The 18,174-nt window shown below is 40.7% G+C and overlaps 1 protein-coding gene across 9 annotated transcripts in view; it reads left to right on the plus strand.

Annotated features, from left to right (window-relative positions):
• The window catches only part of CCDC170 (coiled-coil domain containing 170), a 141,711-nt gene extending 123,790 nt beyond the window's left edge, over positions 1-17,921 (plus strand). For 6 of the 9 annotated variants that reach the window (XM_049903755.1, XM_049903692.1, XM_049903730.1 and 3 more), the window contains 2 exons: positions 10,630-10,866; positions 12,983-17,921. In XM_049903755.1, coding sequence (XP_049759712.1) covers positions 10,630-10,866; positions 12,983-13,183 — 438 coding nt within the window. In that variant the 3' untranslated portion in view covers positions 13,184-17,921. The other 3 variants (XR_007519623.1, XM_049903710.1, XM_049903699.1) reach the window with 3 other exon arrangements.
• The last annotated feature ends 253 nt before the right edge of the window (positions 17,922-18,174 follow it).

The raw sequence follows: 18,174 nt of genomic DNA on the forward strand, positions 1-18,174 counted from the left end.
GACAGCAAGAATTCAGGCAGCTCTCAGGACTGTGATAAAGTCTCATACTTTTCAGAAATTCTTGGCTGTAAAGTTTTCTCATTAGGACTTGATTCATGTCCTTCTAGCTGTCCAAGCTGTGTTCCATCGCCTTTGATAGACAGCTCACTGTAAATGTTTTTCTGACCTGAACAGGAAGACTGAGTGTATCTCCTCTTCTGTTAATGCCAGGTTATGAATTCAATGTAAAAATTGCAGCTACTTCCCACTTTGACACATAGTCTCTCTATAGCGGTGAGATAGTTTAAACATGAGAGGAGACCCTTGGCCACTTTTTCTTAAAATGGGTGTTTATTTCCTTGTAATGTTCCTAATTTGTGAACTGTTTTATAGTCTACAGAATGTATTATGTAGTACAGTTTGTTTATATAATTTATAAATGAATATACATATATATTAAAAAACTTTTACCGATAGGATACATGATCAATACAGTCCCTTTCCCAACTTTCTATTTTGAAAAATTTCATATCTGTAGAATAGTTGCAAAAAATAATATAGTGGACATTTTTTTACTCTTTACCTAGATTATTAACATTTTACTGACTGCTATATGTTGCCTAGTTCGAAAGAGAGAGAGAAATTCAAATTGCTGAACAATTTGAGAGTAACTTGTAGACATCATGACATTGCACCTTTAAATTTCTTAAGAATAAGAACATTCTCCTACGTGACCACAATACAATTATCACACTCAGGAACTAACACTGACGCAGTACTCTATTACACTGGTATCTAAAATAGAGTCCATATTCAAATTCAGGTTTTGATAATTTTGAATCCATGAATGATCCCCAAGGTCAGCCCTCTAAACCTACGCTCAGTGGATGGCATTTCCCTGTCTCAAGTACATGTTCTATTGGTGCCATTTCATGATCCTAGTGCTGAGTCGTTTCCTCCAGCTCTTGGCATTTTATGTCCTGCGTACTTCCCAAGCTCCAACAGTTGTCCTTAAGCCTTGCTTGCAAGTCCTACAGCTGCTGCCGTTTCCCAGAGGTTTTAGTCTCTTCTGGATGGAACTGTTCAAAAGTTTTGAACTTGTCCAAGCATGTCTGCCATCCACCTCCTCTCTGTCTGGAAAGGAATTTAATTTCTTCAGAGGTTGTGTGTGCGATAGTGGGTTTCTAGTTTATGACTTCCGAAAGTGTTTGACTTGAACTCCCTCAGTTTAGTGAGATCCCACAATATGATGTAAGTTCGCTTTTCCATCTGGACATACAAATGCCAAGCATTCACTTCTCCTGTATATCATGTCATGATTCCGATCTTGGAGTAGTTTCTACAATTCCTCTGGCTTTCTAGTGGTATTGTAAGAACATTCAGAGTTTATATCAGGTCAACTTGTGCTCCTGTGCCATGATTTTGATACTTAGAATTTCCAGAGAAGATGTACTCTAAACTCAAGAGGAGGTAAAGATTTTAATCTCCAACAGTGCTTTGAAATATTGCCCGTGTAACTCACAGCCATCTTAAAATCCTCAATAAATAACCAGCTGTCCAGAAACTACCTGGTGGTTGTTAGCTTTACTAGTTTTATTCAAAAACAAAAACAAACAAAAAACGAACAGGGATTTCATTCATTAGGAGCAGGAATATTTCTTAAAAAAATTTTTTTTTTCCTATTTCTCTTTCTCCTTTACATTACTTAGATGACACTGGTGCCTTCCAAAATCATCTCGTCACCAGTCCAAGTTTCTTCAAAGCATGTTTCCTGCAGCCTAGTTAGTATAGGCTCTCTGGACTTAAATGAATAATTTCTTTTATGAGGATCAGCACAAAGCTGGTTCTTACAAGGCAAATGTTAAAATGTCCAACTTTTCCAGACTGCTGTACCGCTTCATCGTCTCTAACGTCAACTCCTCCTCCTCCCCTCAGTACTCTCCCTCCCGTCTTTGGGTTCCATAATTAGCGGCAGTGTCTCACAGAACTGATGAACCATATCAAGGAAATGGCTCACATGGTGGTGGAGTCTGTTGTTCTTGTTAGGTGCTGTTGAGAAGCTCTGACTCACAGCGACTCTGTACAACAGAACAAAACCCTGCCGAGTCCTGCACCACGCTCACGATCCTCGTTATGCTTGAGCCCATCGCTGCAGTGGGTAAATGCATCTCGTTGAGGGTCTTCCTTTTTTTCAATGACCGTCTACTTTACCAAGCATGGTGTCCTTCTCTGGGGACTGATCCCTCCTGATGACACGTCCAAAGTACGTGAGACGTAGTCTCACCATCTTCGCTTCCAAGGAGCATTCTGGTTGTACTTCTTCCAAGAGAGATTTGTTTGTTCTTTTGGCAGTCCATGGTGCATTCAATATTCTGCACTACTGCCACAGTTCAAAGGTGTCAATTCTCCAGGCTTCCTTATTCATTGTCCTGCTTTTGCACGCATATGAGGCAATTGAAAACACCATGGCTTGGGTCAGAGCACCTTAGTCTGCAAGGGAACATCTTTGCTTTTTAACACTTTAAAGAGGTCTTTTGCAGCAGATTTGCCCAGTGCAATGCGTCTTTTGATTTCTTGACTGCTTCTTCCGTGGGTGTTGATTGTGGATCCAAGTGAAATGAAATCCTTGTCAACCTCAGTCTCTTCTCTGTTTATCATTGCTGCTGCTTATTGGTCCAGTTGTGAGGATTTTTGTTTTCTTTATGTTGAGGTGCAATCCATACTGAAGGCTGTGGTCTTTGATCGTCATCAGAAAGTGCTTCGAGTCCTCTTCACTTTCAGCAAGCAAGGTTGTGTCATCTGCATAACGCAGGTTGTTAATGAGTCTTCCACCAATTCTTATGCCCTGTTCTTCTTCATACAGTCCAGTGTCTTGGACTATTTGCTCAGCACACAGATTGAAGAGGTATGGTGAAAGAATACAACCCTGACGCACACCTTTCCTGACTTTAAGCCAAGCAGTAACCCTTGTTTTGTCCTAACGACTGCCTCTTGATCTATATACAGGTTCCTCATGAACACAATTAAGTGTCCTGGAATTCTCCTTATTTGCAATGTTATCTGTAGTTTGTTATGATCCACACAGTCCAATGTCTTTGCATAATCAGTAAAACACAGGTAAACATCTTTCTAGTTTTCTCTGCTTTTAGCCAAGATCCATCTGACGTCAGTAATGATAGCCCCCATTCCACATCCTCTTCTGAATCCAGCTTGAGTTTCTGGCATTTCTCTATGTATTGCTGTAACAATTTTTGAATGACCTTCAGTGAAATTTTACTTGCGTGTGATATTAATGATGTTGTTCCATAATTTCCACATTTGGTTGGATCATGTTTCTTTGGAATAGGCGTAAATATAAGTCTCTTCCAGTTGGTTGGCCAGGTATCTGTCTTGCAAATTTCTCAGCATGGATGTGTGAGCATTTTCAGGGTTGTATCTCTTTGTTGAAACATCTCAATCGGTGTTTCATGAATTCTTGGGGCCTTATTTTTTGCCAGTGCCGCAGTGCAGCTTGGGCCTCTTCCTTCAGTACCATTGGTTCCTGATCATATGCTACCTCCTGAAATGGTTGAACGTCAACCAATCCTTTTTGGTATAGTGACTCTGTGTATTCCTTTCATCTTCTTTTGATGTTTCCTGTGTGATTAAATATTTTCTCCTTGGAATCCTTCAATATTTCAACTCAAGGTTTGAATTTTTTTCTTAGTTCTCTCAGATTGAGAAATACTGAGCATGTTCTTCCCTTTTGGTTTTCTATCTCCAAATCTTTCTACATGTTATAATACTTTACTTGGTCTTCTTGAGCCACTCTTTGAAATCTTCTGTTCAGCTCTTTTACCTTATCATTTCTTCCTTTTCCTTTAGCTACTCGACATTCAGGAGTAAGTTTCAGAGTCTCTTCTGACATCCATTTTGGTCTTTTCTTTCTTTCCTGTCTTCTTAGTGATCTCTTACTTTCTTCATGTATGATGTCCTTGCTGGCATTCCACAACCTTTCTGGTCTTTTGTCATTAGTGTTCAATGCGTCAAATCAATTCTTGAGATGATCTCTAAATTCAGGTGGAATTTACTCAAAGTTGTGCTTTGGCTCTCGTGGACTTGTTTTAATTTTCTTTAACTTCACCTTTAACTTGCATATGAGCAGTTGATTGTTCAGCAGTTAGCCCTGGCTTTGTTCTGACTGATGATATTGAGTTTTTCCATTGTCTCTTTCCATAGATGTAGTCAGTTTGATTCCTGTGTGTTCCATCGGGTGAGGTCCATGTATATAGTTGCTGTTTATGTTGTTGAAAAAGGTATTTGCAATGAAGAAGTCATTGGTTTTGTAAAATTCCATAATGTGATCTCAGACATTGTTTTTATCACCAAGGCCATATTTTCCAACTACCGATCCTTCTTTGTTTCCAACTTTTGCATCCAATCACCAGTGATTATCTATGCATCCTGATTGCATGTTCGATCAATTTCAGACTACTGAAACTGGTAAAAAATTTCAATTTCTTCATCTTTGGCCTTAGTGGTTGGTGGGTAAATTTGAGTAATAGGCATATTAACCGGCCTTCCTTGTAGGCGTATGGATATTATCCTATCACTGACAGCGTTGTATTTCAGGATAGATCTTGAAATGTTCTTTTTGACAATGGATGCAACACCGTTCCTCTTCAAGTTGTCATTCCTAGCATAGTAGACTATGTGATTGTCTGATTCAAAATGGCCAATATCAGTCCGTTTCAGCTTACTAATGCCTAGGATATCAATGTTTATGAGTTCCATTTCATTTTTACGATTTCTAATTTTCCTCGATTCATACTTCATGCATTCCAGGTTCCGATTATTAATGGATGTTTGCAGCTGTTTCTTCTCATTTTGAGTCGTGCCACATCAGCAAATGAAGGTCCCGAAAGCTTTACTCCATCCACATCATTACGGTCGACTCTACTTTGAGGAGGCAGCTCTTCCCTAGTCACCTTTTGAGGGCCTTCCAACCTGGGGGCTCATCTTCCAGCACTATATCAGACAATGTTCTGCTGCTATTCATAGGGTTTCACTGGCTAATGCTTTTCAGAAGTAGACTGTCAGGTCCTCCTTCCTACTGTGTCTTAGTCTAGAAGCTCAGCTGAAACCTGTCTGCCATGGGTGACCCTGCTGGTATATGAATACTGGTGGCATAGCTTCCAGCATCACAGCAACACGCAAGCCCCCACAGTACAGCAAACTGACAGACGCATATGGAGGCTGGAAAGTCCCAAATTCATGGGTCCAGTGTAGGCTTTCCCTGACTCACGTGGCTGCTGGGGCTGATGAACCCAAATCTGCAGGCCACATGACGGACTGCTGGCTCACAAGGGAGTGGAAGCTGGTGAATCGTGTCAGATGATAGACTGCTGGCCCAAGGCGGGTGCAGAAGCTGGAGAATCCCGGAATTGGCAGGTCAGATATCAGCCTGCTGGCTCAAGTTCCAAGAATAGGAGATCAGACAATGACTCAAGATCCAGATACACAGAGAAAAAGAGAGCCCTGCCAGAGCACGCACGTAAGTATCTTGGATGCAAGCCACAGCCCAGGGAAGGGCATAATTTGAGTAAGGGTAGGACTTGAATTATGTCCTCCTGCAAGGCTGAGACTCAAAATACACCCCACACTAATCCTGCCTCATTAACATATAGAGGTTAGGATTTACAACACCTAACATAGAGGATAATTAGGAGAGTTACATCAGATCACAAAAATGGAGGAAAACCGTACAATCCTGGGAACTATCATGGCCTAACCAAGTTGACACATAACCCCAACCATCACAGGTTCTATATACCTTATTTGCATAGTCCCACTCAGTCATTGTGTGTGAGTCACAAAGACCATGGCTGAAAGGACCATATTAAATAATTCATTGTACCGCAGGACATTTTGTCTTTTCCCCCACTTTTCCTCAGCTCTTGATTATGTAGATAAATTTAGCCTCTTTGGCTTTCTTTAGTCCTGACACTCACGTGACCCTGCTACCCAGATTTTGCTCTAGAATAATCCTATGCGTGTAGCTGCAGCAAGGATGGAGCAAGGGGGTGCCAGGGAAGGGAGAAGACCTCAAACACTCATTATTTGCTCTCTTTTATTACTTCTATTTTTAAAAAATGGTTATCAATAAAAATTAAAATGCAAAATCATGCTTTTTTTTTAAGCCTATGCCTGTAGGCTTTGTCTGAACTGTTAAGCTCAGAGTTGAATTCAGAGCTCTCTTGGTCTTTACACTTGGCTGCTAATTACATGTGTATTTATTTTCACAGAGAAAACACTTCAAGGTAATTCATTTTGATGCTGTTTAAGGCTTCTTTGTAAATGCACCATCTTTCAAATAACAGCTTTATGGAGAAATAACTCATTTACCATAAAATTCACCTTTTTATTAACTCTCCTTTGTAGGTGACTTTTTGTTTATCCCTAGCCACTGTTAAAATTCTCTATCTTTGGTTTTGGCAAATTTGATTATAATATGTCATGGTGACTTTCTTTTGGGATCTACCTTATGTGGGGTTTGATGAGCACCTTGGATAGCTATCTTCTCATCTTTCATGATATATCAGGGAAGTTTTCTGCCAACAAATCTTCAGTAATTCTCTGTATTTTCTCTTCTCCCTCCCTGTTATGGTACTCCAATCACTCGTAGGTTATTTCTCTTGATAGAGTCCCACATGATTCTTAGTTTTTCTTCATTTTTTAAACTTTCATCTAATTTTTCTTTGAACATATTGGTGCCGAGTGTTTTATCTTCAGCCTCACTAGTTCTGACTTGCATAGCCTCGATTCTGCTCCTCTGACTTTCTATTGAGTTGTCTAATTCTGAAATTTTATTGTTAATCTTCTGATTGGTACCTTTCTGTGGATTCTTGCAGCCTATTAACTTTTTCATTATGCTCTTCAATAACCATCTTAATTTCCTCAACTGCTTTATCTGTGTGTTCCTTGGCTTATTCTGCATTTTCCTGATCTCCTTCTTGATCTCTTGAAGAGTTCTATATATTAATCTTTTATATGTTTTTTTATTCTACCAGGAATACCTCTTCGTGCAGAAGGTTCCTTGATTCTTTGTTTTGGGGCTTGTTGAAGCAATCGTGATCTGCTTCTTTATGTGATTTGATATTGACTGTTGTCTCCAAGCCATCTATAAGTTATTGTATTAATTTATTTTGTGTTTGCGTACTGTATCCTAGCTTCTTGCTTTGTTTTGTTTTGATATGCCTAAATAAGCTGCTTGAGTGAGCTAGCTTGATTATTTGTGCCTTTGAAGCTCTAATGTCCTGTCTCCAAATGGCTAGAGCTGTTACCAGGTATGTGAGCTTAGGAGTCCATTCACTTTTCTTGTACAGATTCAGCTCAGGTGTCCAGGCAGTTGGTCAACACATGTGGTACTGGCTCTGTCCTACAGTCTTAGAGTGGCAAGGGTGATTGGTATAGGCACAGGTATCTGGTTGCAGCAGGAGGTCGTGCTATGAGCAAGGAGGAGGGCTGACAACCATCCCCTGAGTGTTTGTGATGAAAATGTATCCCTGTTTTGTAAACTGCACAGGCGGGTCGGTTCTGCAGCCAGATCATGGGCATCCAATGCTTTTGGCTGTAAGGACTGGGAGTCACCACTTATCCTTGGACCCCTGTTGCGGGTGGCTAGGTGGCATGGGTAGAGCCACACATCCTTAGGCCCCTGATGTGGGTAGGTGAGGGCCCTGTTTAATAGGCAGAGCAATGTCAAACATCAAAAACTTTGCCACGGTCATGCCAGAGGATCGTGCCTGAGAGGTGCTGGTTCCTGCCGAGTCAGGTCCAGCAACTCCTCACCACTTCTGAACCATCTCTCCCTCCCCCTGCTGCTCAATCTGATTTCCTAACTTTGCCTTTGATGTTCAGGGTTCCTAGCTTGTCATATATATAATTGCTTCACTTTTTTGGTGGGGAGTCTTTGTTGTAAGAGGGATCACTGGAAGCACCTGACTACTCCGCCATCTTGGCCCCACCTCTCAAAATTCTTCTTCTTAAAGGGTACAATTGTGTGGTTTTTAGTATAGTCTCAGAGTTGTGCAATCATTATCTAATTTCCATCACTATAATAGAAAGCCCCGTACCTGTTAGTCATCTCTCCCCACCTCCCTTCTGCCCCTGGCCCCTGATGACTACTGACCTGTTTTCTGTTTCTGTGGGTTTACCTATTCTGGACCTTTCAGATAAATGGAATCATACAATATGTTGTCTTTTTTTGACTGGCTTCTTTCAGTTAGTAGAATGTATTCAATGTTCGTCCATGTGGTAGTATGAATCAGCACTTCATTCCTTTTTATGGCTGAATAATATTCTATTTTATCGACAGACCACATTTTGTTTACACATTCATGAATTGATGGACGTTTGGCTGTTTCCTTTTTTTGGCTGTTATGTATCATTCTGCTATGAGCATTTATGTATAGGTTTTTATTTTTAATTGTGGTAAAAAAATATATAACACAACATTTGCCGTTTTTTACGTGTGCAATTCAGTGACACTGATTACATTTATCATGTTTTGCAACCATCACTAGTGTCCTTTGTCAAAATTTCCATCACCATCAAGAGATAATCAATGTTTCCTAAACAAAGACTCCCCCTTTTTCCCTCCCTCCTATCCCTGGTAACTACTAATAAACTCTGGTCTCTATATTTTTGCCTATTCTAGGTAGTTCATATAAGTGGATTAATACAGCATTTGTCCTTTTGCAATTAACTTACTTCACTCAGCATGTTTTCAATGTTCATCTACATCATAGCATTTATCAGAACTTCATTTCTCTTTATGGCCGAGTAATACTCCATTGTATGTATGTACTATTTTTTGTTTATTCATTCATCTGTTGATAGAACATTTAGGTTGTTTCCATCTTTTGGCTATTGTAAATAATGCCACAATGAATACAGGTGTACATGTGTATAGATTTTTATATGGATATTAGTTTCACTTCTCTTGGGTATATACCCAGGAGTGGAATTACTGGGTCGTATGGTATCGAGGGCATTGGGTGGGTTTATGGTATCTCTAAGAGCCCTGGTTGAGCAGTGGTTAAAGCGATCAACTGCTAACCAAAAGATTGGTGGTTCAAAACCATCAGTGGCTCCTGGGGAGAAAGATGTGGCAGTCTGCTTCTATAGAGATTTATAGCCTTGGAAACCCTATGGGGTCACTATGAGTCAGAATTGACTTGATGGCTGTGAGTTTTGTTTTGTTTTGTTTTTTATGGCAATTCTATGTTTAACATTTTGAAAACAGGCATACTGTTTTCCTCAGTGACTGCACCATTTTACATTCCCACCAGCAGTGTATGTGGGTTATAATTTCTCCACGTCCTCTCCAACACCTTGTATTGTTTGTCTTTTTGATCATAGCTATCCTAAACCCAAACAAAACCCAAACCCATTGCCATTGAGTCAATTCTGACTCATAGTGACCATACAGGGCAGAGTAGAACTGCCCCATAGAGTTTCCAAGGAGCGCCTTGTGCGTTAGAACTGCTGACCTTTTGGTTAGCAGCTGTAGCTCTTAACCACTGCACCACCAGGGCTTTATATAGCCATCCTAGTGGACATGAAATGGCAGCTCATCCATATTTATTTTTAACTGTCATGTTTTGAAACTTTATGTCTACTTATATGAAACAACTTCAAAGGAAACTACCTCAAATCCTTTTTATAAGCAGATCTAGTATAATCTTAAATAATAAGCTAATAAAGAAAATGTGCCTCACACTCCAAGATATTCTGTGTTTTGTAAGATGCTGTAAGATGCTGGGAGAACTTTCTAGAGGGGGCCACTACCTCTCCTGCTTGCTTGCAGTGGAACTCTGTTGCAACCCCCCCCCCCCCCCCCCCCGCACCTTGTATACTCATTGTAAAGTAGCAAAGAAGCGAAAGTCTGGCATATCCCTTCTGGAAGACTGCTGGTCTAGATTTCCCTGACAGCTGAAAGGAAAATTTGCTGAGGGTATTTTAGGTGGGGGCACCCTTGTGGTCTACCACAAGGAGAGGAGATATTTTGTTCTTCCTAATGTTTATGCAGGAATCCCTAGATGATGCAAACATTAACATGCTCGGCTGCTAACGGGAAGGTTGGCAGTTTGAGTCTACCCAGAGGTGCACTGGAATGAAGTCCTGGTGATCTACTTCCAAAAAATCAGCCATTGAAAACTCTCTGGAGCACAGTTGTCCTCTGACACACGTGGGTTTGCCATGAGTCAGAATCGGTTCCATGACAACTGGTCACTGGTTTATAGTCATGCACCAGGGATGATTCATTGGTGGAGGAAGAAAGTGCAAATTGCTTGTGCTTATGGAGCTCATGAGAGTGTGTATACATATCAGCCGACTTCACTTCATCATCCAACCCTGGAATCATGCTGTCTACCGTGTTACCTTAGTGATCTACCAAACAGCGATACTCTAGTGTGTTGTCTTAAAATATGTTTGTCAGTCACAACAAGAAGAGGCTTAGCAAAATCTTGTAATTGTTTAGGACAAGTTTCATTCTTTATTCATTAAAAAAGTTAAGTGGATTCCACTGATTTCTGATTTATCTTGTTTACACAGTTTTCCTATATCAATATGTAAGAAATCATTAGCATTTTCTTGGCTTTTTAGATTAAAACTTTAGAACAGACCAAAGCCATTGAAGACCTGAATAAATCCAGAGACAAACTGGAGAAGATGAAGGAGAAAGCTGAGAAAAAGCTCATGTCAGTCAAGTCAGAGCTTGACAGCACAGAACATGAGGCGAAGGAGCACAAAGAGAGGGCCAGGAACATGATAGAAGTGGTAACCAGTGAAATGAAGACCCTAAAAAAATCTCTGGAAGAGGCAGAAAAGAGAGAAAAGCAGGTGGGTGTAAATCTGGTGGGTGAAACCTTCTTGTTTAGGAAATGGCAGGGCACTTCAACAGTGTAATAGTCGTTTCTACATTTCTTCAAAAACGGTTTAAAACGTTTTCTGTGTCACCTCAACAGATCTGCCTGCCCCCCTGTATCTTTTTGGCATTGCAAATAACCATTATGATTTACTCTGCTGAGAAAGATAATTCACATTTCACGTCATGAGCTGTACGAAAGAAAAAAGACATTCCCGTCAGAGCAGTGGAAAACCCGTGAAAAGCCAGGGCCTGGCTGTGGTGAGGTTTTTGTTATGTTTGGTGGTTGTCTCTGAAGCTTGCCTCATCCCACATCTTCTAATGTTGACCAGGGCTTCAGGTTCGGGAGGGAAGCCTTATCTCAAGCCGAGATCGACTGCAGGAAACAGTCCCAAATCTCAAACAGTGGCCCGCAGACTTGATGGCCAGCTGACCGGGCGCAGATGTAAGCCATAAAACAGCACTCATTTGCTGGCTGGTCGCAAGTGGGAGCATTTTATCTGGGGAGTACATCAGGAGGTCAGGCGCATAAAGAACTGTCCGGGCAGCCTGACCCTGTCGTTTTTGGCTTTCATCTCTCTCTCTTTCTGAAGCTCAAAGGACGTAGAGTGGACTCTGATCCTAGGATTTTTTTCCTTCTTGGCTGCCTCTGCTTTGGCTCATGCGTCAGGCAGAGTTGGGCAAAGCCAAACTGTAAGAGTGGGTGTGCTTAGAAAGAAAGCCTCTCAGGAATTAAGAGCTTTGGCCATAGTCAAAAGGGAGATAAGTTTGAGGGAAACTTTCATCAGCGAGGCAAGGCTGGAAAGAGTGTGATGGTTCCCAAATTATACTCTGCATGGAAGGGGTTGGAAAGTTAAAGTGAATGAGCCGGGGTGGGAGGGTTTGGATGGCCATTTTCCTGGACGTCTTCAGATTGTGTCATCTTTTCTAAAATGAAAGGTATCCTAGCAGGGTATTGCCAGACAACCCTCCTTTATCTGCTTCTGCTTTAGCCTAGAATCAAATCATAGAAACCAGCCTATGGAAATTCAGAGGGGTTTGAGGCATATTTCGAGCATTGTCCTGGACCCGTTTTTCCTTTTTTAATGGACAAATACTGTTGTTAGCTGCCATCCAGTCAGCCTCCAGCTCATGGCGGCCCCATGTACAAAGGGATCAGACCGTTGTGATCCATAGGGGTTTCATTGCCTGATTTTTGGAAGTAGATCACTAGGCTTTTCTTCCCAGTCTGTCCTAGGCTAGAAGCTCTGCTGAAACCTGTTCAGCATCATAACTGCACACAAACTTCCAGCCCCAGAGTAATCCAATATTACAGGTTGTGAGGTGGCGATCTGTAGATGTGACTTGAGGATTTAGAAGTCCTCCTGTTTTCATCAGCTTATACTTCTTGCCGTATGTTCTTCCATTAGTTGAAGAGGTTCATTGTTAGAATTTCAACGCATGGAGCTTGTCATCCACTGGCACCGCCACCATTTGTGTAGCATGTCTTTGTGTGCAGAGCACACGCGTAGTCTTCATGTCATCTGATCTGAAATGTTACAGCCCTGGGAGATACGGATATGGCTATTCCCACCCTGGGTGAGCAAGTGGAGTCTTGGTGGTCAGAGTCTCATTCCTAGTTGCCGAATGAACCATGATGCTTAACTTGATAGCCACAGCACATTAGCTGGATGATCAGAAAAGTGGTTATGAAATCACTGAAGACTGAAACCTGGAGAGACTTCAGAGGTAATTTAGTAGCATAGAAGTGAGAGAACTAATGCTAAAGAAGGTAGGTAATTTGCCTGCTTGAGTCCCTGGGTGGTGAAGTGCTTGGCTCCTAAGCAAAAGGTTGGTGGTTTGAATCCGCTCAGAGGCACGTTGGAAGAAAGCCCTGGCAATTTTCTTCTGAAAGATCATGGCCCTTGAAAACCCTGTGGAGCACGGTTCTCTGACACACATGACTCCATGGAAACGGATTGGTTTATCTGCCTACCTTATGCGAACCTGCATTTTCCACAGGTTTTTTTTTTTTGTTGTTGTTGTGTTTGGCCCAGTGGTAGTTGATACCTTTCATTCTGCCAGGTAATGTGTTTCTGCTTGATTTTGTAGCTGGTGGACTTCAGGGATGTAATTTCCCAGATGCTGGGCTTGAACGTGACCACTCTCGCGCTTCCTGATTATGAAATCATCAAGTGTCTTGAAAGACTGATCCACTCACATCAGCACCACTTTGTCACCTGTGCCTGCCTCAAAGATGTGACCACTGGGCGAGACAGGCACCTGCAAGACCACTTAAAACCTGTTCATTGAATGCCGTATCTCTTGAGGGAGGTGGAGCTAAGAGATGGGACACAACTCACAATTTCACAAATTCCCCTTTGAATTTTGATCAGTGTGTGAACGTTATATACTTTCATGATATACTGAGAACACATCATTGGCAAAAAAAAAAAAAGTATTCCTAAAGGTGCCAGCTTTATATAAATGTTCATCACTAAAAATGCTTATTATTTCATTTGTTAGCATGTTGGGACCAAGAAAAATTTCACTAAATTATTCTAGATAATTCCACGATATTTCAGTTGGAAAATGGGGGTGGGGAATTTAACATTTATGAGGCACCTATATGGAGTCAGGGGCTTTACTACTCAGTTTAGTTCCCATCACAACCATGTGGAGAAGCTTCAGTGTTTTTTATGTTATAAACTCTTTGGGGCTCAGGGAGCCCTGGTGGCACAGTGGTTAAGAACTCGGCTGCTAACCAAAAGGCTGGCAGCTCAAATCTACCAGTCACTCCTTGGAAACCCTATGGGGCAGCTCTACTCTGTCCTATAGGGTCACTATGAGTCAGAATCGACTTGACGGCAATGGGTATGGGTTATGGGGCTCACAGAAGGCATTACCTGTCCCAGATTGCAGCTGGTTAGTGAGAACTGGCTATACAACATGTCTGCTCTGTGTCAAAGGCCATACTTTTTCTACTACCCCACAGTCCTACTGTTTCTCCTGAATCCCTGAGATTCTGGTGGATATTTCTTGCATAAAGGAAGGAAAACATCCCCATAAAACCAGTTGCCGTTAAGTTGATTCTGATTCACGGCAACCCATGTGTGTCAGAGTAGAACTGTGCTCCATAGGGTTTTCAATGACTGATTTTTTGGAAGCAAATCACCAGACCTTTCTTCTGAGGTGCCTGTGGGTGGACTCAAACCTCCAACCTTTTGATTAGCACCCAAGTGCATTAACCATTTGTACCAGTCATATAAACCTGAAGTCCTATAAGAAACTTACATATAAGAGATTTTAAATGTTTACTCAGATTCCATCAAGTGATAAATTTTAATGTTTGAACAGCGCTGGTCTCAGCACTTTAAAAATGATACCTTTTTTTTTCTGGATCAGGATTTTATTATGAATTTTGAATTTCTATCACTTTCTACCTTTTTAAAAAATCGTGGTAAAACATGAATAACATAATTTCCCATTTTCATCATTTTTAAGTTAACAATTCAGTTCTGCCTTCCTTTTTAATTTCTATTTTATAAATGTTTTTCAGGAAACCACATTCTTAATGAGAAAAATGTGTTATTATTTTGTCAGCTCAGACTCATGTCAACCTTATGCCTTATGCATAACAGAACGAAATGTTTCCCAGTCTTGCGCCATCTCCATGATCTTTGATATGTTTGAGTCCATTGTTGCAGGTATTGTGTTAATCCATCTCATTGAGGGTCTCCCTAATTTTCACTGACCCTCTCCTTTACCAAGCATGATGTCCTTCTCTAGTGATTGGTCTTTTCTGACGAGGTGTCTAAAGAAGCAAGACGAAATATCACCATCCTTGCATCCTGGTTGTATTTCTTCTAAGACTGATTTGTTCATTTTCTGGCAGTCCATAATATATTCAATATTCTTCACCAACTCTTTTCTGCAATAGTCAAAGATATTTTGAACATTATCACTTTAAAAATATAAAATTTGTTATGTTATTTTTCTATTTTTGGCTTATTATTAATTATATTTCTGGATTCATGTAAGAGTCTAAAAATGGTTCACAGCAGTTAGTACTGTACTTTATTACTTGGAATTGCATTTCATTTATCCAAATATATGTTTATATAATATTTCTTTTGTGTGACTCTAGTGTATATATAATAATCTTTGATACATACAAAATTATTAAAATTATTTGAATGTAACCCTTGAGATTTCTAGTGGAAACGGTAGATGGGCTAAGAAAAATAAATTTGGGTAATGGTCCATATACACATTAACTGTTTGTCACGCAGACAAATTGAAAATCCTTTAATAAAAACCATTTCTCTTCTTGTTAAAATGCCATTTGGTAGTTGGCTTACCCTCTGTGGCATTCATTCCAGACTTGGCAAGCTGGCTTCACATTTTTATGTTAGATTTTATTCTTTTATAATATCTATGTATATTTTATGTTGCACAATAAAATGCATTAGGTCGATGTGATTTGCTAGAAATGGTTTTAAAATATTTAACACTAATTCTTCTACCAAATACACTTGAGTGATAATTGCTACCGAGGTAATTATTCTGGTCAATGTCTGAGACATCTAAATATATGCATAAAATAAATCAATTAGGAGAAAAACTATAAAACCTGATCTATCTAAAGTTTCAGTATTATGTTATAGTTTATCTTACAGATGAAAAGTAAGTAGCTCAGGTACAGGGGTGGTGGTCTGAAGAGCTGTTAAGGAATGTCTATATTGCGAATATGGAGCCCTGGTGGTGCAGTGGTTAAGAGTTCAGCTGTGAACCAAAAGGTCTGCAGTTTGAATACACCATCTGTTCTTGGAATCCCTGTAGGGAAGTTCTACTCTGTCCTACAGGGTTGCTGTGAGTTGGAATTGACTCAACAGCGATGGAGATTATTAGGAGTTAGAAATGGAGTCTAGGTTTCATTGGAGAAGCATCTCGTGGCTACATAATATTGGCCTGGGAAGGCTACTCTCAGTTTATATGGTGATGATTGTATCCACACTACTGCAACCCACTTAGCTTCTCATCAGCAAGTGGGATCTCTGCGCTGCTTTTTCCCCAGTACAGCCTGCATACTGCTATTCCTTCAATTTTCATAATATTTGCCACTCTTTTCAGGCTCTTACTAACTGATATATAACTTTATTCTGTTCCCCGTTACTGTTAGCTACTAATGTCCTGGCTATTCCTTCCACAGGAGACTTTTGCAAATGGTTCACGGATGTCTTCACCACCCCCACCAAGTACTGCCTTCATCCTGGGTGACTTTAATGCCTATAAGGCCAACCCCTGCCACGGCCTGTCTTCAGTTCCTTGACCTTCCCAGTTCTCGTAACTTTTTCTCTCTTTGTTTCCGTCACTTACACCCTTGGTGGTAATTTTTGTAATGCAACTTAGATTACTATAATCCAGAAAGAGAATTTTTGAGCCTACTTGAAAGATTCAGGTGTAGACTAGTGTTAGTTACCTAGTGCTGCCATAACAAAAAAATACCACAAGTGGGTGGCTTCAAAGAACGGAAATTTATTTTCTCACAGTTCTGTAGGCCAGAAGTCCAAATGTGGGCCTCTCTCCCAGTTTCTGGTGACTGCCAGCAATCCTTGGCTTTCTTGTGCCTGTAGATGAGTCCTCATGTGATTTTTGTCTCCCCTTGTGTCTGTTTCTCTATATCTAAACTCTTCTTGTTTTTTTAAGATGTCTTCAGAAGTGATTAGGTTTGGGACCCACCCTTCTCTAGTATGACATCATTAACATAACAAAAGAACACCTGATTTCCAAATACGGTCATATTTATAGGGCTAAAAAAACTAGGACATCCATATTTCTTTTGGGGATGCAATTCAATCCATAAAATATAACTTCTGCTTAATTTTACTTCTCTTTACATGTTAGTGCTACTTTCTCCTTGTGCAGATAGGTTCCTCCATCCTACCAAGAGAACAGCTGCGTAGTCTTTACAACTCATGTGCTAAGAAAATGACAGACTCTGTGCTCCAAGCCTCCATTTAAGAAATCCTGGGGACAAGTCTGATTGTCTCTTCTTCGTCACGCGCCCATCCCTGAACCAATCACTGTAGCCAAGGCATAATGGAGAGGGAATAAATTGATCAGTCCGTATCCCATGCAACCCCTACAGTGAGGGTGGGGTGAACTGAAGCTCTAGGATTATCTGCTCAGACAGGATTACATGTAATGAGAAAAGGAAAATTTTACAAAGGAAGAGAAGCTGGACAGACACACAACATACATTCATAACACAATGCCAAATTCAGGACATTTTAGTCACCTGGTTAAAATCTCCACAACCTCTTACCATCACAGATCTTACTTTCTCGCTAACAGCCCTGCCAAGAGCCCTGGTGGTGCAGTGGTTAAGTGCCCAGCTGCTAATCAAAAGGTTGGGGATTCAAACCCACCAGCCACTCCGTGGGACAAAGTTGTGGCAGTTTGCTTCTGTAAAGATTTACAGCCTTGGAAACCCAGTGGGGCAGCTCTACCCTGTCCTATAGGGTTGCTATGGGTTGAAATCAACTTGATGGCAATTTTTTTTTTTTTTTTAAGCCCTGCCAATCTTTACTCCAAGTGGAGCCAGCCTTGATATTATGGTTCATTTCTTCAGTCAGCCTCTTTCTAACACTCCTTGCTCCCTTGCCTTCAGTCCCCCACCGTTAAATCAATCCCAACTACAAATATTTTTGCTGCTTTTCCTGTACTAGTGAAAATGGCTGGAGAAAACCATATAAAATCGCAGCCAAGTGCCACCCCCAAATTCATGGCCTTTGATCTTGCTGGAGCCGTCAGTGCTAAATGCTAATCCTTCACTCTTTTCCCAATTAGTTCTCACTGCCATTTCCTAAAATGGCTATTTCACATATTCTTCTCGTCCTCAAGGGTCTTATCTTGTCTCTCTCCTCTTCACTCTCAGCAGATAATCTCTTCTCCTGTTTCACCCAGAAAAAAGAAGCCATTACAGGAAACACCTTCAATATCTTGTCCTAATATAGTCTTATATGTGTCTACATCCATCCTTGCCTCTTCCCTCTTCCTGTCTAAGCTTAGTTTCTTTCCCTGGGCACTTGGATCTTCAGCAATTTTGTCCCATCAATTGCTTCCCTCTCTTTAAATGTTTTTAACCTTATCTTCGTTATTGGCTTATTTCCATCAGCATTTAAATATGTTCAAATCTCATTAAAAAAAAAAAAAAATAACCCCCTCCATGACACATTTCGCTCAGAGCCTATCTCTCTCTTGTTCTTCACAGCTGAATCACTTGAAAACGTAGCTTTTAT

Source organism: Elephas maximus, chromosome 1, assembly GCF_024166365.1.
Source record: "Elephas maximus indicus isolate mEleMax1 chromosome 1, mEleMax1 primary haplotype, whole genome shotgun sequence".
NCBI classification, from domain to species: domain Eukaryota; kingdom Metazoa; phylum Chordata; class Mammalia; order Proboscidea; family Elephantidae; genus Elephas; species Elephas maximus.